Source organism: Nerophis ophidion, linkage group LG01 (genome assembly GCF_033978795.1).
Source record: "Nerophis ophidion isolate RoL-2023_Sa linkage group LG01, RoL_Noph_v1.0, whole genome shotgun sequence".
NCBI lineage: Eukaryota > Metazoa > Chordata > Actinopteri > Syngnathiformes > Syngnathidae > Nerophis > Nerophis ophidion.
In genome coordinates this window covers 10,095,354-10,119,839 of record NC_084611.1, presented here as the reverse complement: position 1 = coordinate 10,119,839, position 24,486 = coordinate 10,095,354, and the positions used below count along the sequence as shown (strand labels likewise).

General features: G+C 40.7%; 1 protein-coding gene across 6 annotated transcripts in view; it reads right to left on the bottom strand.

Moving 5' to 3' along the window:
* The window catches only part of slc4a4a (solute carrier family 4 member 4a), a 245,522-nt gene that overhangs the window by 34,116 nt on the left and 186,920 nt on the right, over positions 1 to 24,486 (bottom strand). For all 6 annotated transcript variants that reach the window (XM_061895893.1, XM_061895903.1, XM_061895921.1 and 3 more), the window contains 6 exons: positions 24,361 to 24,474; positions 24,119 to 24,284; positions 18,856 to 19,030; positions 5,577 to 5,649; positions 3,440 to 3,508; positions 150 to 323 (listed from right to left, as the gene is read on the bottom strand). In XM_061895893.1, coding sequence (XP_061751877.1) covers positions 150 to 323; positions 3,440 to 3,508; positions 5,577 to 5,649; positions 18,856 to 19,030; positions 24,119 to 24,284; positions 24,361 to 24,474 — 771 coding nt within the window. The remainder of the gene's footprint in view (positions 1 to 149; positions 324 to 3,439; positions 3,509 to 5,576; positions 5,650 to 18,855; positions 19,031 to 24,118; positions 24,285 to 24,360; positions 24,475 to 24,486) is intronic.

The following is a 24,486-nucleotide window of genomic DNA, read 5'->3' as shown; positions in this document are numbered from 1 at the left end:
AATATTTTTTCCCCCCAGTTTTTTCCATTTTCAATCATTTTTAAAAAATGCTCCAGGGAGCCACTAGGGCGGCGCTGAAGAGCTGACTCCCGTTTTAAACCAAGTGTTTGTTTTTTTTGTGCGGTACTTATTTGATGTTTTTTACTTACCATGACGGGGAAGATGATGGCGGCCACGGTGGACTTGAGGATCCAGAGCAGGGCCAAGCAGAGCACCTGGATGAAGGTGAACAGGTGCACCTTCCTCAGGGGAACGTGGCGCAGGTAAATCAAGTCGGGCTGATGTTTGGCCGGCATCAGCAGCAGCTTGAGGCGGTCCATGAACTACGCACACAAACACACACACACTGGTTATCATTTGGAGTGGGGACCAAGTGTTTGTTCAGGACTTGTGGGGACCACCCTTTCTACAGGTTATGGAGGCATAAAAAAATAGGTAAAATGACCACTGCCCAGTTAGCTCATACATGTCTTTAAATCTCTGGATTGATGAAGTATTGTGCTGATCAGTATTATTGGGGACCCTGGGGAAAAAGAGTTAATACGGCTTATGGGGACCAAATTTAAATAATTTTGCATCATTCACACACATTTGTTCGTAACTACTGAGGACCTTTTAAAAAAAAAGTTAAAATTAAATATGACATGATCCTCAGAATACAGAACTACAGCTGTCCTCTTATAAGACAGGTGGAAGTGATTAACTATACACGGAAGAAGTGTGAGCAGAGCAGCCAGTGCAGTACCAGCTACAGCCCGATGAAGGGGGCTGCTGTGCAAAAGCCTCACACTCAAACTAACCAGTAAACATGTTTTATGGGCCGAGGTTTAAAAATCACTTGGGCATCTGCAGAATGGATCGGACTATCATTTTAAAAGGTTTCCCTTTAGGGCACCTGTTTTTTTTTTCCGGTCCCCATACCGTCAGAAATCCCCTAGAGGTGTGTAAACAGAGCGATGTCCCCATTAAGTCAGCATTGCCAGAAAACACACACACACACACTGGTTATCATTTGCAATGGGGACCAAGTGTTTGATCAGGACTTGTGGGGACCACCATTTTTACAGGTTGTGGAGGCATAAAAAAAAGGTAAAATGACCACTTCCCAGTTTGCTCATACACGTCTTTAAATTTCTGGATTGATGAAGTAATGTGCTGATCATTCTTACTGGGGACCCTGGGGAAAAAGAGTTAGTACGGCTCATGGGGACCAAATTTAAATATGTTTGCATAATTCACACACATTTGTTCGTGACTACTGAGGACCATTTAAAAAAAAAAGTTCAAATTAAATATGACATGATCCTCAGAATACAGAACTACAGCTGTCCTCTTATAGGACAGGTGGAAGTGATTAACTATACACGGAAGAAGTGTGAGCAGAGCAGCCAGTGCAGTACCAGCTACAGCCCGATGAAGGGGGCTGCTGTGCAAAAGCCTCACACTCAAACTAACCAGTAAACATGTTTTATGGGCCGAGGTTTAAAAATCACTTGGGCATCTGCAGAATGGATCGGACTATCATTTTAAAAGGTTTCCCTTTAGGGCACCTGTTTTTTTTTTCCGGTCCCCATACCGTCAGAAATCCCCTAGAGGTGTGTAAACAGAGCGATGTCCCCATTAAGTCAGCATTGCCAGAAAACACACACACACACACTGGTTATCATTTGCAATGGGGACCAAGTGTTTGATCAGGACTTGTGGGGACCACCCTTTTTACAGGTTGTGGAGGCATAAAAAAAATAGGTAAAATGACCACTGCCCAGTTTGCTCATACACGTCTTTAAATTTCTGGATTAATGAAGTAATTTGCTGATCATTCTTACTGGGGACCCTGGGGAAAAAGAGTTAGTACGGCTCATGGGGACCAAATTTAAATATGTTTGCATAATTCACACACATTTGTTCGTGACTACTGAGGACCATTTAAAAAAAAAAGTTCAAATTAAATATGACATGATCCTCAGAATACACAACTACAGCTGTCCTCTTATAGGACAGGTGGAAGTGATTAACTCTGCACGGAAGAAGTGTGAGCAGAGCAGCCAGTGCAGTACCAGCTACGGCCCGATGAGGGGGCTGCTGTGCAAATGTCTCACACTCACACTAACCAGTAAACATGTTTTATGGGCCGAGGCTTAAAAATCACTTGGGCATCTGCAGAATGGATTGGACTATCATTTAAAAAGGTTTCCCTTTAGGGCACCTGTTTTTTTTTTCCGGTCCCCATACCGTCAGAAATCCCCTAAAGGTGTGTAAACAGAGCGATGTCCCCATTAAGTCAGCATTGCGAGAACACACACACACACACACACACACACACACACACACACACACAGGTTATCAATTGGAGTGGGGACCAAGTGTTTGATCAGGACTTGTGGGGACCACCCTTTCTACAGGTTGTGGAGACATAAAAAATGTAGGTAAAACATGTTTTATGGGCCGAGGCTTAAAAATAACTTAAAAATCTGCAGAATGGATCGGACTATCATTTAAAAAGGTTTCTTCAGAATGGATCTGACTATCATTTAAAAATGTTTCGTTTTAGGGGACCTGTTTTTTTTCCGGTCCCCATACCGTCAGAAATCCCCTAAAGGTGTGTAAACAGAGCGATGTCCCCATTAAGTCAGCATTGCGAGAACACACACACACACACACACACACACACACACACACACAGGTTATCAATTGGAGTGGGGACCAAGTGTTTGATCAGGACTTGTGGGGACCACCCTTTCTACAGGTTGTGGAGACATAAAAAATGTAGGTAAAACATGTTTTATGGGCCGAGGCTTAAAAATAACTTAAAAATCTGCAGAATGGATCGGACTATCATTTAAAAAGGTTTCTTCAGAATGGATCTGACTATCATTTAAAAATGTTTCCTTTTAGGGGACCTGTTTTTTTCCGGTCCCCATACCGTCAGAAATCCCCTAAAGGTGTGTAAACAGAGCGATGTCCCCATTAAGTCAGCATTGCGAGAACACACACACACACACACACACACACAGGTTATCAATTGGAGTGGGGACCAAGTGTTTGATCAGGACTTGTGGGGACCACCCTTTCTACAGGTTGTGGAGACATAAAAAATGTAGGTAAAACATGTTTTATGGGCCGAGGCTTAAAAATAACGTAAAAATCTGCAGAATGGATCGGACTATCATTTAAAAAGGTTTCTTCAGAATGGATCTGACTATCATTTAAAAATGTTTCCTTTTAGGGGACCTGTTTTTTTTCCGGTCCCCATACCGTCAGAAATCCCCTAAAGGTGTGTAAACAGAGCGATGTCCCCATTAAGTCAGCATTGCGAGAACACACACAATGAGATTGATTTATCAAGATAGGATATTGTTTGCATACATTTGCACACATTCGCATACATTTGCATACATTTGCATACATTTGCATACATTTGCATATGTTTAAAGCCTACCTGCACTCCATTGAGAGAGGCCACACCCATGTACAGGAAGACTCCATACAGCACAGGCATAGGGATGAACTAAAATACAGTAAGAAAAAGGAATTTACGGAAAACCAAACATTATTATTTTTATTACTATTATTGCATATGTTAGATAAGTTTCCCCTTGAATATTTTTTATATTGATTACATTTTTTTTGTCTTGTTTAATAGATGTCATCAGTGTTTGGACCTGACACTTCACCCTTGCTCCTGATGGGTGGCGGTTAGGGCCTGGCATGGCAGCTCCCGCCATCAGTGTGTGAATGTATGTGTGAATAAGTGAATGTGGAATTGTGTCAAAGCGCTTTGAGTACCTTGAAGGTAGAAAAGCGCTATACAAGTATTGACCCATTTACCATTTATTATGTAGTGCAATGCTATTTTACAGTATGTTGTATATGATATATTAGAGATAGGCTCCAGCACCCCCCGTAACCCCGAACGGGACAAGTGGTCACCAGAGCATAATGACACTGTACAGGGGTACAGATGTAAACGTTTATCCTCACTGAGCCAAATTGAATTTTGTCTCTGTTTTTATTCCTTGCTTCTTGTCTTGTTTAATAGATGTCATCAGTGTTTGAACCTGACTGTCACGACTGTTGTGTCCTTGAGCGAGACACTTCACACTTGCTCCTGATGGGTGGCGGTTAGGGCTTTTCATGGCAGCTCCTGCTATCAGTGTGTGAATGTGTGTGTGAATGGGTGAATGTGGATATAGTGTCAGAGCGCTTTGAGTACCTTGAAGGTAGAAAAGCGCTATACAAGTATTAACCCATATACAATTTGTTATGTTGTGCAATGCTAGTTTACAGTATGTTATATATGATATAGTAGAGATAGGCTCCAGCACGCCCCAAAACCCTGAATGGGACAAGCGGTAGAAAATGGATGGATGGATGGCATACAATCTTTCACCAGAGCATAATGACACTGTACAGGGGTACAGATGTACACGTTTCTCCTCACTCAGCTAAATTGAATTCTGTCTCTGTTTAATTCCTTGCTTGTGGTCTTGTTTAATAGATGTCATCAGTGTTTGAACCTGACTGTCACGACTGTTGTGTCCTTGAGCGAGACACTTCACACTTGCTCCTGATGGGTGGCGGTTAGGGCTTTGCATGGCAGCTCCTGCTATCAGTGTGTGAATGTGTGTGTGAATGGGTGAATGTGGATATAGTGTCAGAGCGCTTTGAGTACCTTGAAGGTAGAAAAGCGCTATACAAGTATTAACCCATATACAATTTGTTATGTTGTGCAATGCTAGTTTACAGTATGTTATATATGATATAGTAGAGATAGGCTCCAGCACGCCCCAAAACCCTGAATGGGACAAGCGGTAGAAAATGGATGGCATACAATTTTTCACCAGAGCATAATGACACTGTACAGGGGTACGGATGTACACGTTTCTCCTCACTCAGCTAAATTGAATTCTGTCTCTGTTTAATTCCTTGCTTCTGGTCTTGTTTAATAGATGTCATCAGTGTTTGAACCGGACAGTCACGTCCGTTGTGTCCTTGAGCGAGACACTTCAAGCTTGCTCCTGATGGCTGGCAGTTAGGGCCTTGCATGGCAGCTCCTGCTATCCGTGTGTGAATGAGTGAATGTGTGTGTGACAGGGTGAATGTGAAAATTGTGTCAAAGCGCTTTGAGTACCTTGAAGGTAGAAAAGCACTATACAAATATAAATAACCCATTGACAATTTGTTATGTTGTGCAATGCTATTTTACAGCATGTTATGATGTGTTATGTTACATTACGACATATAAATATAGTATATACACAATAACATTTTGGGGGATATAGGATCCAGTATTAAATTACAATAGATAATGTGTTATTATAATTATTGATGAAATAAACCTAAACGTGGGACTTATTTGAGAGTCCACACGAGTTTGTACATTAAGCACATGACCTAATAGCTTCCTGAGATTAAAGTTGAACTGTTAATGCATGAATTGATTAACGTGGACCCCGACTTAAACAAGTTGCAAAACTTATTGGGGTGTTACCATTTAGTGGTCAATTGTACGGAATATGAGCTGTACTCTGCAATCTACTAATAAAAGTTTCAATCAATCAAGCAATCATTTTTACCTTCAAAATTGGCGCCATGAAGACGGACAGTCCGGTGAGCATGAACACACACACACCCGTCACCCTCTGCTCTCTGCAATAACACACACACACTTCATTTGAAGACAGTCAATAAAACTTACAGTATGTATCAAAAATGATGGTTATAGTACACATTTGGGTTATTTTATTGAGCAGTTCATACTTGGTGTAGCACGTGGTGGAAAGTTGATGTTTGTGTTAGTTCAGCTTGCAGCTGTCCCAACCAACATGCTGCCAAACGTGTGTGACACCCAGGAGGAAAAACACCTCAAATGGAAGGAAAACATGTTTTTGATGCAGACTTTTCATCTACTAAAAGGCAGATTTAAATGGATAAATAATGGTGGTTCTTCTCCATAAGAAGGGGGAACCGGAGGGTTGTGTTCCAACTATCGTGGGATCACACTCTTCGGCCTTCCCGGTAAGGTCTATTCAGATGTGCTGGAGAGGAGGCTACGCCGGATAGTTGAACCTCGGATATAGGAGGAACTGTGTGGTTTTCGTCCTGGTCTTGGAACTCTCAGCAGGGTCCTTGAGGGTGCATAGGAGTTTGCCCAACCAGTCTACATGGAGAAGGCATTCGACCGTGTCCCTCGGAAAGTCCTGTGGGGAGTGGTCAGAGAGTATGGGGTATCGGACTGTCTGATTGTGCCAGTCTAGTCCCTACATGATCAGTGTCAGAGCTTGGTCCGCATAGCCGGCAGTAAGTCGGACACGTTTCCAGTGAGGATTGGATTCCGCCAAGGATTGGCAGACCGGGGTGGTAGTCCCTCTCTTTAAGAAGGGGGACCGGAGGGTGTGTTCCAACTATCGTGGGATCACACTCCTCAGCCTTCCCGGTAAGGTTTATTCAGGTGTACTGGAGAGGAGGCTACGCCGGATAGTCGGAACCTCGGATTCAAGAGGAACAGTGTGGTTTTCGTCCTGGTCTTGGAACTCTCGGCAGGGTCCTTGAGGGTGCATGGGAGTTTGCCCAACCCAGTCTACATGGAGAAGGCATTCGACCGTGTCCCTCGGAAAGTCCTGTGGGGAGTGCTCAGAGAGTATGGGGTATCGGACTGTTTGATTGTGCCAGTCTAGTCCCTCCATGATCAGTGTCAGAGCTTGGTCCGCATAGCCGGCAGTAAGTCGGACACGTTTCCAGTGAGGATTGGATTCCGCCAAGGATTGGCAGACCGGGGTGGTAGTCCCTCTCTTTAAGAAGGGGGACCGGAGGGTGTGTTCCAACTATCGTGGGATCACACTCCTCAGCCTTCCCGGTAAGGTTTATTCAGGTGTGCTGGAGAGGAGGCTACGCCGGATAGTTGAACCTCGGATTTAGGAGGAACTGTGTGGTTTTCGTCCTGGTCTTGGAACTCTCAGCAGGGTCCTTGAGGGTGCATGGGAGTTTGCCCAACCCAGTCTACATGGAGAAGGCATTCGACCGTGTCCCTCGGAAAGTCCTGTGGGGAGTGCTCAGAGAGTATGGGGTATCGGACTGTTTGATTGTGCCGGTCTAGTCCCTCCATGATCAGTGTCAGAGCTTGGTCCGCATAGCCGGCAGTAAGTCGGACACGTTTCCAGTGAGGATTGGATTCCGCCAAGGATTGGCAGACCGGGGTGGTAGTCCCTCTCTTTAAGAAGGTGAACTGGAGGGTGTGTTCCAACTATCGTGGGATCACACTCCTCAGCATTCCCGGTAAGGTCTATTCAGGTGTACTGGAGAGGAGGCTTCACCGGATAGTCGAACCTCAGATTCAGGAGGAACAGTGTGGTTTTCGTCCTGGTCTTGGAACTCTCAGCAGGGTCCTTGAGGGTGCATGGGAGTTTGCCCAACCCAGTCTACATGGAGAAGGCATTCGACCGTGTCGCTCGGAAAGCCCTGTGGGGAGTGCTCAGAGAGTATGGGGTATCGGACTGTCTGATTGTGCCGGTCTAGTCCCTATATGATCAGTGTCAGAGCTTGGTCCGCATAGCCGGCAGTAAGTCGGACACGTTTCCAGTGAGGATTGGATTCCGCCAAGGATTGGCAGACCGGGGTGGTAGTCCCTCTCTTTAAGAAGGGGGACCGGAGGGTGTGTTCCAACTATCGTGGGATCACACTCCTCAGCCTTCCCGGTACGGTTTATTCAGGTGTACTGGAGAGGAGGCTACGCCGGATAGTCGAACCTCGGATTCAGGAGGAACAGTGTGGTTTTCGTCCTGGTCGTGGAACTGTGGACCAGCTCTATACTCTCGGCAGGGTTCTTGAGGGTGCATGGGAGTTTGCCCAACCAGTCTACATGTGCTTTGTGGACTTGGAGAAGGCATTCGACCGTGTCCCTCGGGAAGTCCTGTGGGGAGTGCTCAGAGAGTATGGGGTATCGGACTGTCTTATTGTGGCGGTCCGCTCCCTGTACGATCAGTGCCAGAGCTTGGTCCGCATTGCCGGCAGTAAGTCGAACACATTTCCAGTGAGGGTTGGACTCCGTCAAGGCTGTCCTTAGTCACCGATTCTGTTCATAACTTTTATGGGCAGAATTTCTGGGCGCAGTCAAGGCGTTGGTGGCTTCAGGATTAGGTCTCTGCTTTTTACAGATGATGTGGTCCTGATGGCTTCACCTGGCCTAGGATCTTCAGCTCTCACTGGATCGGTTTGCAGCCGAGTGTGAAGCGACTGGGATGAGAATCAGCACCTCCAGGTCCGTGTGCAGGGTGGAGTGCCATCCCCAGGTTGGGGAGGAGATCTTTCCCCAAGTGGAGGAGTTCAAGTACATCGGAGTCTTGTTCCCGAGTGAGGGAAGAGTGGATCGTGAGATCGACAGGAGGATCGGTGCGGCGTCTCGGACGCTGTATCGATCCGTTGTGGTGAAGAAGGAGCTGAGCCGGAAGGCACAGCTCTCAATTTACCGGTCAATCTAAGTTCCCATCCTCACCTATGGTCATGAGCTTTGGGTTATGACCGAAAGGATAAGATCACGGGTACAAGCGGTCGAAATTAGTTTCCTCTCCCTTAGAGATAGAGTTAGAAGCTCTGTCATCCGGGAGGAACTCAAAGTAAAGGCGCTGCTTCTCCACATGGAGAAGAGCCAGAGGAGGTGGTTCGGTTAGGATGCCAGCTGAATGCTTCCCTAGGGAGGTGTTTGGAGCACCTCCAACCGGTAGGAGGCCACGGGGAAGACCCAGGACACATTGGGAAGACTATGTCTCCCGGCTGGTCTGGGAACGCCTCGGGATCCCCCGGGAAGAGCTGGACGAAGTGGCTGGGGAGAGGGAAGTCCTGGCCTCCCTGCTTAGGCTTCTAAGCATGGAGACCCCAAAAATGTACTGTGGGACCCCATTTTCATGACTTGATGGGGTCCCTGTGACCCCGTTTCGAAAATTCCTAGCGCCAGCACTGCCTGCGGGTCGGTTCTAATACTAATGAAATATCATCATGTCGATGATCATTCAGGGCCTTGACTTTGACACATTATATGCTACGCTACGCTACTTAATGTTATGCTAGCTTATGCTGTGTTATGCAATTTAATGTAATCTTGTGCTATGCTATCGAGAGGTGTGAATTATCGATCCAATTCGGATTCCTGGAGTGACGATTCGATTCAGAATTGATTCTCGATTCAATTCTCGCAACGTATTTGTGGAGGTTGGCGCTTGTAAGGATCGGCCTTGAAGACTGCGGCAGGTGAGTAGATTGCCCAGCTGGGATTTGTCACCCTTATTAGCAGCAGCCGGGGCCGAGACACGGAGTTGGGAGTTGGAGCAGAGCGCACACAGAGACCAGAGACACGCCAGACTGAAAAGGTTTTAAGTATATATTGCTGAAAATTTAACAAGACTTATGTATGGCAATTAAAGACTGGCTCGAACCTGTAGACCGGACTCACGAAAAATCCACCGGACTCGGGAGAACCCACCCACTGTAGGGAGACTCCCACTGTATTATTTGGTTAACTAATTATGATGAAACTTTTTTTTAAACGAGTTAGAAAATGTTCTGTTAGAATGGAGATGGCTTAAACATGTATTTTTAAAAATAGATCTATTTTTTTCTATTTTTCAATTTTTTTTTTGCAATCAAATTTTTAAAATGAAGGGATTTAGACTGTAGATGAATAATAATTATAATTCGGATTTGAACGCATTTTTTGTGCACCCCTAATGAGATACTATAGGCTATCTGATGTCATGCTAGACCTCCCAGACTGTGGACCAGCCAGGACACCTCTGTTAGCGCGAGCTTCAGTGCTCATTAACAAGCTATTAGTCCATGGCCCGTATGTTACATACTGTTGCTTTAATTCAGTTTGATGACAAATGTCTTACATACAGTTGCTTTAAATTCAGTTGATGACACATGTGTTACATATTGTTGCTTTAATTCAGTTTAATGACACATGTCTTACATACTGTTGCTTTAAATTCTGTTGATGACACATGTGTTACTGCGATGAGGTGCCGACTTGTCCAGGGTGTACCCTGCCTTCCGCCCGATTGTAGCTGAGATAGGCGCCAGCGTCCCCCGCGACCCCGAAAGGGAATAAGCGGTAGAAAATGGATGGATGGATGGATGGACACATGTGTTACATATTGCTGCTTTAAATTCAGTTGATGACACATGTGTTACATATTGCTGCTTTAAATTCTGTTGATGACACATGTGTTACTGCGATGAGGTGGCGACTTGTCCAGGGTGTACCCTGCCTTCCGCCCGATTGTAGCTGAGATAGGCGCCAGCGCCCGCCGCGACCCCGAAAGGGAATAAGCGGTAGAAATGGATGGATGGACACATGTGTTACATATTGCTGCTTTAAATTCAGTTGATGACACATGTGTTACATATTGCTGCTTTAAATTCAGTTGATGACACATGTGTTACATATTGCTGCTTTAAATTCAGTTGATGACACATGTGTTACATATTGCTGCTTTAAATTCTGTTGATGACACGTGTTACTGCGATGAGGTGGCGACTTGTCCAGGGTGTACCCTGCCTTCCGCCCGATTGTAGCTGAGATAGGCGCCAGCGCCCGCCGCGACCCCGAAAGGGAATAAGCGGTAGAAAATGGATGGATGGATGGATGGACACATGTGTTACATATTGCTGCTTTAAATGCAGTTGATGACACATGTCTTACATACAGTTGCTTTAAATTCAGTTGATGACACATGTGTTACATAATGTTGCTTTAAATTCAGTTGATGACACATGTGTTACATATTGCTGCTTTAAATTCAGTTGATGACATGTGTTACATATTGTTGCTTTAAATTCAGTTGATGACACATGTGTTACATATTGCTGCTTTAAATTCAGTTGATGACACATGTGTTACATATTGCTGCTTTAAATTCAGTTGATGACACATGTGTTACATATTGCTACTTTAAATTAAGTTGATGACATGTGTTACACATTGCTGCTTTAAATGCAGTTGATGACACATGTGTTACATATTGTTGCTTTAAATTCAGTTGATGACACATGTGTTACATATTGCTGCTTTAAATTCAGTTGATGACACATGTGTTACATATTGTTGCTTTAAATTCAGTTGATGACACATGTGTTACATATTGCTGCTTTAAATTCAGTTGATGACACGTGTGTTACATATTGCTACTTTAAATTAAGTTGATGACATGTGTTACATATTGCTGCTTTAAATTCAGTTGATGACACATGTGTTACATATTGTTGCTTTAAATTCAGTTGATGACACATGTGTTACATATTAATGCTTTAAATTCAGTTGATGACACATGTGTTACATATTGCTGCTTTAAATTCAGTTGATGACACATGTGTTACATATTGCTACTTTAAATTAAGTTGATGACATGTGTTACATATTGCTGCTTTAAATGCAGTTGATGACACATGTGTTACATATTGCTGCTTTAAATTCAGTTGATGACACATGTGTTACATATTGCTGCTTTAAATGCAGTTGATGACACATGTGTTACATACTGCTGCTTTAAATTCAGTTTGATGACACATGTGTTACATATTGCTGCTTTAAATTCAGTTGATGACACATGTGTTACATATTGCTGCTTTAAATTCAGTTGATGACACATGTGTTACATATTGCTGCTTTAAATGCAGTTGATGACACATGTGTTACATACTGCTGCTTTAAATTCAGTTTGATGACACATGTGTTACATATTGCTGCTTTAAATTCAGTTGATGACACATGTGTTACATAGTGCTGCTTTAAATGCAGTTGATGACACATGTGTTACATATTGCTGCTTTAAATTCAGTTGATGACACATGTGTTACATATTGCTGCTTTAAATTCAGTTGATGACACATGTGTTACATATTGCTGCTTTAAATGCAGTTGATGACACATGTGTTACATATTGCTGCTTTAAATTCAGTTGACACATGTGTTACATATTGCTGCTTTAAATTCAGTTGATGACACATGTGTTACATATTGCTGCTTTAAATTCAGTTGATGACACATGTGTTACATATTGCTGCTTTAAATTCAGTTGATGACACATGTGTTACTGCGATGAGGTGGCGACTTGTCCAGGGTGTACCCTGCCTTCCGCCCGATTGTAGCTGAGATAGGCGCCAGCGCCCCCCGCGACCCCGAAAGGGAATAAGCGGTAGAAAATGGATGGATGGATGGATGGACACATGTGTTACATATTGCTGCTTTAAATTCAGTTGATGACACATGTGTTACATATTGCTGCTTTAAATTCTGTTGATGACACATGTGTTACTGCGATTGGTGGCGACTTGTCCAGGGTGTACCCTGCCTTCCGCCCGATTGTAGCTGAGATAGGCGCCAGCGCCCCCCGCGACCCCGAAAGGGAATAAGCGGTAGAAAATGGATGGATGGATGGATGGACACGTGTTACATATTGCTGCTTTAAATTCAGTTGATGACACATGTTTTACATATTGCTGCTTTAAATTCAGTTGATGACACATGTGTTACATATTGCTGCTTTAAATTCAGTTGATGACACATGTGTTACATATTGTTGCTTTAAATTCAGTTGATGACACATGTGTTACATATTGCTGCTTTAAATTCAGTTGATGACACGTGTGTTACGTATTGCTGCTTTAAATTCAGTTGATGACACATGTGTTACATATTGCTGCTTTAAATTCAGTTGATGACATGTGTTACATATTGCTGCTTTAAATTCAGTTGATGACACATGTGTTACATATTGCTGCTTTAAATTCAGTTGATGACACATGTGTTACATAGTGCTGCTTTAAATTCAGTTGATGACACATGTGTTACATATTGCTGCTTTAAATTCAGTTGATGACACATGTGTTACATATTGCTGCTTTAAATTCAGTTGATGACACATATGTTACATATTGCTGCTTTAAATTCAGTTGATGACACATGTGTTACATATTGCTGCTTTAAATTCCGTTGATGACACATGTGTTACATATTGCTGCTTTAAATGCAGTTGATGACACATGTGTTACATATTGCTGCTTTAAATTCAGTTGATGACACATGTGTTACATATTGCTGCTTTAAATTCAGTTGATGACACGTGTGTTACATATTGCTGCTTTAAATTCAGTTGATGACACATGTGTTACATATTGCTGCTTTAAATTCAGTTGATGACACGTGTGTTACATATTACTGCTTTAAATTCAGTTGATGACACGTGTGTTACATATTGTTGCTTTAAATTCAGTTGATGACACATGTGTTACATATTGCTGCTTTAAATTCAGTTGATGACACGTGTTACATATTGCTGCTTTAAATTCAGTTGATGACACATGTGTTACATATTGCTTCTTTAAATTCAGTTGATGACACGTGTGTTACATATTGCTGCTTTAAATTCAGTTGATGACACGTGTGTTACATATTGTTGCTTTAAATTCGGTTGATGACACATGTGTTACATATTGCTGCTTTAAATTCAGTTGATGACACATGTGTTACATATTGCTGCTTTAAATTCAGTTGATGACACGTCTGTTGCATATTGCTGCTTTAAATTCAGTTGATGACACATGTGTTACATATTGCTGCTTTAAATTCAGTTGATGACACATGTGTTACATATTGCTGCTTTAAATTCTGTTGATGACACATGTGTTACTGCGATGAGGTGGCGACTTGTCCAGGGTGTACCCTGCCTTCCGCCCGATTGTAGCTGAGATAGGCGCCAGCGCCCGCCGCGACCCCGAAAGGGAATAAGCGGTAGAAAATGGATGGATGGATGGATGGACACATGTGTTACATATTGCTGCTTTAAATTCTGTTGATGACACATGTGTTACATATTGCTGCTTTAAATTCAGTTGATGACACATGTGTTACATATTGCTGCTTTAAATTCAGTTGATGACACATGTGTTACATATTGCTGCTTTAAATTCAGTTGATGACACATGTGTTACTGCGATGAGGTGGCGACTTGTCCAGGGTGTACCCTGCCTTCCGCCCGATTGTAGCTGAGATAGGCGCCAGCGCCCCCCGCGACCCCGAAAGGGAATAAGCGGCAGAAAATGGATGGATGGACACATGTGTTACATATTTCTGCTTTAAATTCAGTTGATGACACATGTGTTACATATTGCTGCTTTAAATTCTGTTGATGACACATGTGTTACTGCGATGAGGTGGCGACTTGTCCAGGGTGTACCCTGCCTTCCGCCCGATTGTAGCTGAGATAGGCGCCAGCGCCCCCCGCGACCCCGAAAGGGAATAAGCGGTAGAAAAATGGATGGATGGATGGATGGACACATGTGTTACATATTTCTGCTTTAAATTCAGTTGATGACACATGTGTTACATATTGCTGCTTTAAATTCTGTTGATGACACATGTGTTACATATTGCTGCTTTAAATTCAGTTGATGACACATGTGTTACATATTGCTGCTTTAAATTCAGTTGATGACACGTGTGTTACATATTGTTGCTTTAAATTCAGTTGATGACACGTCTGTTACATATTGCTGCTTTAAATTCAGTTGATGACACATGTGTTACATATTGTTGCTTTAAATTCAGTTGATGACACACGTGTTACATATTGCTGCTTTAAATTCAGTTGATGACACATGTGTTACATATTGCTGCTTTAAATTCAGTTGATGACACATGTGTTGCATATTGCTGCTTTAAATTCAGTTGATGACACGTGTTACATATTGCTGCTTTAAATTCAGTTGATGACACATGTGTTACATATTGTTGCTTTAAATTCAGTTGATGACACGTGCTACATATTGTTGCTTTAAATTCAGTTTGATGACACGTGTTACATATTGCTGCTTTAAATTCAGTTGATGACACATGTGTTACATAGTGCTGCTTTAAATTCAGTTGATGACACATGTGTTACATATTGCTGCTTTAAATTCAGTTGATGACACATGTGTTACATATTGTTGCTTTAAATTCAGTTGATGACACGTGTGTTACATATTGCTGCTTTAAATGCAGTTGATGACACATGTGTTACATATTGTTGCTTTAAATTCAGTTGATGACACGTGTGTTACATATTGCTGCTTTAAATGCAGTTGATGACACATGTGTTACATATTGCTGCTTTAAATTCAGTTGATGACACGTGTTACATATTGCTGCTTTAAATGCAGTTGATGACACATGTGTTACATATTGCTGCTTTAAATTCAGTTGATGACACATGTGTTACATATTGTTGCTTTAAATTCAGTTGATGACACATGTGTTACATATTGCTGCTTTAAATTCAGTTGATGACACGTGTGTTACGTATTGCTGCTTTAAATTCAGTTGATGACACATGTGTTACATATTGCTGCTTTAAATTCAGTTGATGACACATGTGTTACATATTGCTGCTTTAAATTCAGTTGATGACACATGTGTTACATATTGTTGCTTTAAATTCAGTTGATGACACGTGTTACATATTGCTGCTTTAAATTCAGTTGATGACACATGTGTTACATATTGCTGCTTTAAATTCAGTTGATGACATGTGTTACATATTGCTGCTTTAAATTCAGTTGATGACACATGTGTTACATATTGCTGCTTTAAATTCAGTTGATGACACATGTGTTACATATTGCTGCTTTAAATTCAGTTGATGACACATGTGTTACATATTGCTGCTTTAAATTCAGTTGATGACACATGTGTTACATATTGTTGCTTTAAATTCAGTTGATGACACATGTGTTACATATTGCTGCTTTAAATTCAGTTGATGACACGTGTTGCATATTGCTGCTTTAAATTCAGTTGATGACACGTGTTACATATTGCTGCTTTAAATTCAGTTGATGACACGTGTTACATATTGTTGCTTTAAATTCAGTTGATGACACATGTGTTACATATTGCTGCTTTAAATTCAGTTGATGACACATGTGTTACATATTGCTGCTTTAAATTCAGTTTGATGACACATGTGTTACATATTGCTGCTTTAAATTCAGTTGATGACACATGTGTTACATAGTGCTGCTTTAAATTCAGTTGATGACACATGTGTTACATATTGCTGCTTTAAATTCAGTTGATGACACATGTGTTACATATTGCTGCTTTAAATTCAGTTGATGACACATGTGTTACATATTGTTGCTTTAAATTCAGTTGATGACACATGTGTTACATATTGCTGCTTTAAATTCAGTTGATGACACATGTGTTACATATTGCTGCTTTAAATTCAGTTGATGACACATGTGTTACATAATGTTGCTTTAAATTCAGTTGATGACACATGTGTTACATATTGCTGCTTTAAATTCAGTTGATGACACATGTGTTACATATTGTTGCTTTAAATTCAGTTGATGACACATGTGTTACATATTGCTGCTTTAAATTCAGTTGATGACACATGTGTTACATATTGTTGCTTTAAATTCAGTTGATGACACGTGTGTTACATATTGTTGCTTTAAATTCAGTTGATGACACATGTGTTACATATTGCTGCTTTAAATTCAGTTGATGACACATGTGTTACATATTGTTGCTTTAAATTCAGTTGATGACACGTGTGTTACATATTGTTGCTTTAAATTCAGTTGATGACACATGTGTTACATATTGCTGCTTTAAATTCAGTTGATGACACATGTGTTACATATTGTTGCTTTAAATTCAGTTGATGACACGTGTGTTACATATTGTTGCTTTAAATTCAGTTGATGACACATGTGTTACATATTGCTGCTTTAAATTCAGTTGATGACACATGTGTTACATATTGCTGCTTTAAATTCAGTTGATGACACATGTGTTACATAGTGTTGCTTTAAATTCAGTTGATGACACATGTGTTACATATTGTTGCTTTAAATTCAGTTGATGACACGTGTGTTACATAATGTTGCTTTAAATTCAGTTGATGACACATGTGTTACATATTGCTGCTTTAAATTCAGTTGATGACACGTGTTACATATTGTTGCTTTAAATTCAGTTGATGACATGTGTTACATATTGCTGCTTTAAATTCAGTTGATGACACATGTGTTACATATTGCTGCTTTAAATGCAGTTGATGACACGTGTCACATATTGCTGCTTTAAATTCAGTTGATGACACATGTGTTACATATTGCTGCTTTAAATGCAGTTGATGACACGTGTCACATATTGCTGCTTTAAATTCAGTTGATGACACATGTGTTACATATTGCTGCTTTAAATTCAGTTGATGACACATGTGTTACATATTGCTGCTTTAAATTCAGTTGATGACACATGTGTTACATATTGCTGCTTTAAATGCAGTTGATGACACATGTGTTACATATTGCTGCTTTAAATGCAGTTGATGACACGTGTTACATATTGCTGCTTTAAATTCAGTTGATGACACATGTGTTACATATTGCTGCTTTAAATTCAGTTGATGACACGTGTGTTACATATTGTTGCTTTAAATTCAGTTGATGACACATGTGTTACATATTGCTGCTTTAAATTCAGTTGATGACACATGCGTTACATATTGCTGCTTTAAATTCAGTTGATGACACGTGTGTTACATATTGCTGCTTTAAATTCAGTTGATGACACGTGTTACATATTGCTGCTTTAAATTCAGTTGATGACACGTGTGTTACATATTGCTGCTTTAAATTCAGTTGATGACACATGTGTTACATATTGCTGCTTTAAATGCAGTTGATGACACATGTGTTACATATTGCTGCTTTAAATTCAGTTGATGACACATGTGTTACATATTGTTGCTTTAAATTCAGTTGATGACACATGTTTTACATATTGCTGCTTTAAATTCAGTTGATGACACGCGTGTTACATATTGCTGCTTTAAATTCAGTTGATGACACATGTGTTACATATTGCTGCTTTAAATGCAGTTGATGACACATGTGTTACATATTGCTGCTTTAAATTCAGTTGATGACACATGTGTTACATATTGTTGCTTTAAATTCAGTTGATGACACATGTTTTACATATTGCTGCTTTAAATTCAGTTGATGACACGCGTGTTACATATTGCTGCTTTAAATTCAGTTGATGACACGTGTTACATTTGCTGCTTTAAATTCAGTTGATGACACGTGTGTTACATATTGCTGCTTTAAATTCAGTTGATGACACGTGTTACATATTGCTGCTTTAAATTCAGTTGATGACACGTGTTACATTTGCTGCTTTAAATTCAGTTGATGACACGTGTGTTACATATTGCTGCTTTAAATTCAGTTGATGACACGTGTTACATATTGCTGCTTTAAATTCAGTTGATGACACGTGTTACATATTGCTGCTTTAAATTCAGTTGATGACACGTGTTACATATTGCTGCTTTAAATTCAGTTGATGACACGTGTTACATTTGCTGCTTTAAATTCAGTTGATGACACGCGTGTTACATATTGCTGCTTTAAATTCAGTTGATGACACATGTGTTACATATTGCTGCTTTAAATGCAGTTGATGACACATGTGTTACATATTGCTGCTTTAAATTCAGTTGATGACACATGTGTTACATATTGTTGCTTTAAATTCAGTTGATGACACATGTTTTACATATTGCTGCTTTAAATTCAGTTGATGACACGCGTGTTACATATTGCTGCTTTAAATTCAGTTGATGACACGTGTTACATTTGCTGCTTTAAATTCAGTTGATGACACGTGTGTTACATATTGCTGCTTTAAATTCAGTTGATGACACATGTGTTACATATTGCTGCTTTAAATTCAGTTGATGACACGTGTTACATATTGTTGCTTTAATCCAGTCAAGGGTCTAATGGGTGTGTCCTCACCTGACCCCCAAAAACTTGGGCTGCTCCCCGGGAGCCGACGTTTCCGTCTCCATCTTGAGGCTGTCGATGTGAGCGATGGAGATGACGGTGGCCGCCACGTACCACGGCAGACCCGTGAAGGAGCACACCACCATGAGGACCGCCACCCAGAACAGATCCAGGTGATAGCCCGCCCCTTTCTGCCGCACACACATAAATCGCTGAGTCGAAGGTCAATCGAGAATTATCTTTGATGATTTGTAAAACCCTTTTAAAAGGCCTTCATGTAACATGAAAGTACACTGAAATTAAAGTTGTATTCATGATTTTGTCATGTTATGTATTGGAATATAAAGTACTATATCCTGTGTACATTTAAATTGAAATAAACCCTACAACAATATTTAGGTACTGTAATAGTAAATTTAAAATGACCCCAAAAGAAAAAAAAAAGGATCTTATATTATTTTGTTCATTAAAAGCAGTAGTGGTTTGTAACTATTTTTAATCAACATTACATGTGTTATTTCTATCAATTTATTGTTATAGTTGTATTTATTTTGACGACCATTTATGGCATGTTTTAAAAACATGGCAAAAAAAAATAAGTGTACATTTGTGATACAAATATAAATGACTGATACACTACAACGACAATGAACGAGTTGGAAATTCAAAATAACATTATATTTTTGTATATATTTCTGTATTTGATTATATCCTATAAAGTGTCTATATTTTTATTTGATTATATCGTATAAAGTGTCTATAGTTTTAGTATTGGTAGCATGGTAGTAGTAATAGTAGAGTATAATCATTTGTATTATTGTTTTTTATTATTCTTATAACTGGCTTAAAATATGATTTGTATGATATTCTGTATTTTATTATATATATATATATATATATATATATATGTATATGTGTTGTGTGTATACATGTATACATATATACACAAAATGGATATATATATATATATATGTATATATATGTATATATACATATATATATATATATATATATATATATATATATATATATATATGTATATATATATATATATATATATATATATGTATATATATATATATATATATATATATGTATGTGTGGGAAAAATCACAAGACTACTTCATCTCTACAGAACTGTTTCATGAGGGGTTCCCTCAATCATCAGGAGATTTTAATGGAAGCATTCACATACAATGGTTTATATAGGGCACAGAGTGGGTGGGTGCAAGCAGGCGTAGGGGCGTGGCGATTGGCTCATGTGTTACCTAAGACGTGTTCCCGTCTGTGGCGGCATCTTGAAATGATTTCACTGCGCTTGTTGAGGATCATTTAAAACCCCAACAAAGCAATTGCAAAAGGACTGCCCACCCCCAAACTAAACGACTCTGAAACCAATAAGGAATGGAACTGTGGCAAGAAACCTGATTGCCCTCTCAACGGGGGGTGCTTACAAACATCAGTCGTTTACCAAGCAAAGGTAACACGCAAGGACATCAGCACATCCGACACGTACGTAGGATTAACCAAAGGAGCGTTTGAAGCCAGATGGATTAATCACAAGACCTCCTTTAGAAACCAGACCTTGCGGAATTCTACAGAACTCAGCAAGCACATTTGAAACCTCAAAGACAATAATGTTGAATATTCAATAACATGGCAAATTCTTGCATCCAGCACACCTTACAACAGTGGTAATAAAAGATGCAACCTATGCTTAAAAGAGAAACTGTTTATTATATATCCTCCAGACCTGTCATCCCTCAACAAGCCCCAGTGAAATCATTTCAACATGCCGCCACAGACGGAAACACCTTTTAGGTAACACATGAGCCAATCACCACGCCCCTACGCCTGCTTGCACCCACCCACTCTGTGCCCTATATAAACCATTGTATGTGAATGCTTCCATTAAAATCTCCTGATGATTGAGGGAACCCCTCATGAAACAGTTCTGTAGAGATGAAGTAGTCTTGGGATTTTTTCCACACATACATATATATATGTATATATATATATATATATATATATATATATATATATATATATATATATATATACCTGTATATGTATATATATATATTTTTTTTTTTTTTAATGTATTTATTTATTTTTTTAAATTTATTTTTATACAATGTGGTATTATTTTTTACATTTTTATTTAAAAAAATATCTACTAATAAAATGCGATGTGGCCCTCAGTGAAAAGGACTTTTGACACCTCTGCAGTTAATATTACAGTATGTAATGTAAATGAAAACACTAAAATATAAAGAGTACACTGACATTCCATCGTTGAATTGCCGTGACATTGTGGGGCGGTATAGCTCGGTTGGTAGAGTGGCCGTGCCAGCAACTTGAGGGTTGCAGGTTCGATTCCCGCTTCCGCCATCCTAGTCACTGCCGTTGTGTCCTTGGGCAAGACACTTTACCCACGTGCTCCCAGTGCCACCCACACTGGTTTAAATGTAACTTAGATATTGGGTTTCACTATGTAAAGCGCTTTGAGTCACTAGAGAAAAGCGCTATATAAATATAATTCACTTCACTTCACAATATTGCTTTACTTTTGTATTATTTTTACTATTTAGAACCCCCCACGTAGATTATTCCCAGCAGCCTTTGGCTTTGGTTTCATCAAAAATAATGTGAAGTGAATTATATTTATATAGCGCTTTTCTCTAGTGACTCAAAGCGCTTTTACATAGTGAAACCCAATATTTAAGTTACGTTTAAACCAGTGTGGGTGGCACTGGGAGCAGGTGGGTAAAGTGTCTTGCCCGAGGACACAACGGCAGTGACTAGGATGGCGGAAGCGGGAATCGAACCTGCAACCCTCAAATTGCTGGCACGGCCACTCTACCAACCATATTCAATATTTCTCACAAAAATGGATATATAATAATCCCAAATATTAGTCCTTACTGAAAAATAGGTTTCAATTTGTTGAACATGCAGGGTTTCCCAAACTTTTTCTTCTGAAGGTGAAGTGAAGTGAATTATATTTATATAGCGCTTTTCTCTAGTGACTCAAAGCGCTTTTACATAGTGAAACCCAATATCTAAGTTACATTCAAACCAGTGTGGGTGGCACTGGGAGCAAGTGGGTAAAGTGTCTTGCCCAAGGACACAACGGCAGTGACTAGGATGGCGGAAGCGGGAATCGAACATGCAACCCTCAAATTGCTGGCACGGCTGCTCTACCAACCATATTCAATATTTCTCACAAAAATGGATATATAATAATCCCAAATATTAGTCCTTACTGAAAAAGAGGTTTCAATTTGTTGAACATGCAGGGTTTCCCAAACTTTTTCTTCTGAAGGTGAAGTGAAGTGAATTATATTTATATAGCGCTTTTCTCTAGTGACTCAAAGCGCTTTTACATAGTGAAACCCAATATCTAAGTTACATTTAAACCAGTGTGGGTGGCACTGGGAGCAGGTGGGTAAAAAGTGTCTTGCCCAAGGACACAACGGCAGTGACTAGGATGGCGGAAGCGGGAATCGAACCTGCAACCCTCAAATTGCTGGCACGGCCACTCTACCAACCATATTCAATATTTCTCACAAAAATGGATATATAATAATCCCAAATATTAGTCCTTACTGAAAAAGAGGTTTCAATTTGTTGAACATGCAGGGTTTCCCAAACTTTTTCTTCTGAAGGTGAAGTGAAGTGAATTATATTTATATAGCGCTTTTCTCTAGTGACTCAAAGCGCTTTTACATAGTGAAACCCAATATCTAAGTTACATTTAAACCAGTGTGGGTGGCACTGGGAGCAGGTGGGTAAAAAGTGTCTTGCCCAAGGACACAACGGCAGTGACTAGGATGGCGGAAGCGGGAATCGAACCTGCAACCCTCAAATTGCTGGCACGGCCACTCTACCAACCATATTCAATATTTCTCACAAAAATGGATATATAATAATCCCAAATATTAGTCCTTACTGAAAAAGAGGTTTCAATTTGTTGAACATGCAGGGTTTCCCAAACTTTTTCTTCTGAAGGTGAAGTGAAGTGAATTATATTTATATAGCGCTTTTCTCTAGTGACTCAAAGCGCTTTTACATAGTGAAACCCAATATCTAAGTTACATTTAAACCAGCGTGGGTGGCACTGGGAGCAGGTGGGTAAAGTGTCTTGCCCAAGGACACAACGGCAGTGACTAGGACGGCGGAAGCGGGAATCGAACCTGCGACCCTCAAATTGCTGGCACGGCCACTCTACCAACCATATTCAATATTTCTCACAAAAATGGATAGATAATAATCCCAAATATTAGTCCTTACTGAAAAAGAGGTTTCAATTTGTTGAACATGCAGGGTTTCCCAAACTTTTTCTTCTGAAGGTGAAGTGAAGTGAATTATATTTATATAGCGCTTTTCTCTAGTGACTCAAAGCGCTTTTACATAGTGAAACCCAATATCTAAGTTACATTTAAACCAGTGTGGGTGGCACTGGGAGCAGGTGGGTAAAGTGTCTTGCCCGAGGACACAACGGCAGTGACTAGGATGGCGGAAGCGGGAATCGAACCTGCGACCCTCAAATTGCTGGCACGGCCACTCTACCAACCATATTCAATATTTCTCACAAAAATGGATATATAATAATCCCAAATATTAGTCCTTACTGAAAAAGAGGTTTCAATTTGTTGAACATGCAGGGTTTCCCAAACTTTTTCTTCTGAAGGTGAAGTGAAGTGAATTATATTTATATAGCGCTTTTCTCTAGTGACTCAAAGCGCTTTACATAGAGAAACCCAATATCTAAGTTACATTTAAACCAGTGTGGGTGGCACTGGGAGCAGGTGGGTAAAAAGTGTCTTGCCCAAGGACACAACGGCAGTGACTAGGATGGCGGAAGCGGGAATCGAACCTGCAACCCTCAAATTGCTGGCACGGCCGCTCTACCAACCATATTCAATATTTCTCACAAAAATGGATATATAATAATCCCAAATATTAGTCCTTACTGAAAAAGAGGTTTCAATTTGTTGAACATGCAGGGTTTCCCAAACTTTTTCTTCTGAAGGTGAAGTGAAGTGAATTATATTTATATAGCGCTTTTCTCTAGTGACTCAAAGCGCTTTTACATAGTGAAACCCAATATCTAAGTTACATTTAAACCAGTGTGGGTGGCACTGGGAGCAGGTGGGTAAAGTGTCTTGCCCAAGGACACAACGGCAGTGACAAGATGGCGGAAGCGGGAATCGAACCTGCAACCCTCAAATTGCTGGCACGGCCGCTCTACCAACCGAGCTATACCGTGCACTTGCCTTCAGTTTGTGCTCCTTCCTGTTGACGATCACCGCCGTGATCTGTTGGTCCATGAAGATGAGGATGGTGACCAGCAGGGCGGGCAGGGCCGAGGCCAAGTACACCCACCAGGGGTTCCCGCCGAACGGGGGCACGAACCAGCCTCTGTGGGGGCTCGTCGGCTACGGAGGACATTTTTAAAAATTAGCCCCTACGGGCCTCTTTTGTGAGAGCGCGGGCACTTTTATAAACAATCACCTTGAACTCGGTGGGCACGATGAGCTTGGGCGTGTCCACGCCGACCATGGCGTCCACGCCGCAGAAGATGAGGATGGCCAGGATGATGGCGAAGTCGCTGACCATTTTCCGGACCTGCGAGGCGAG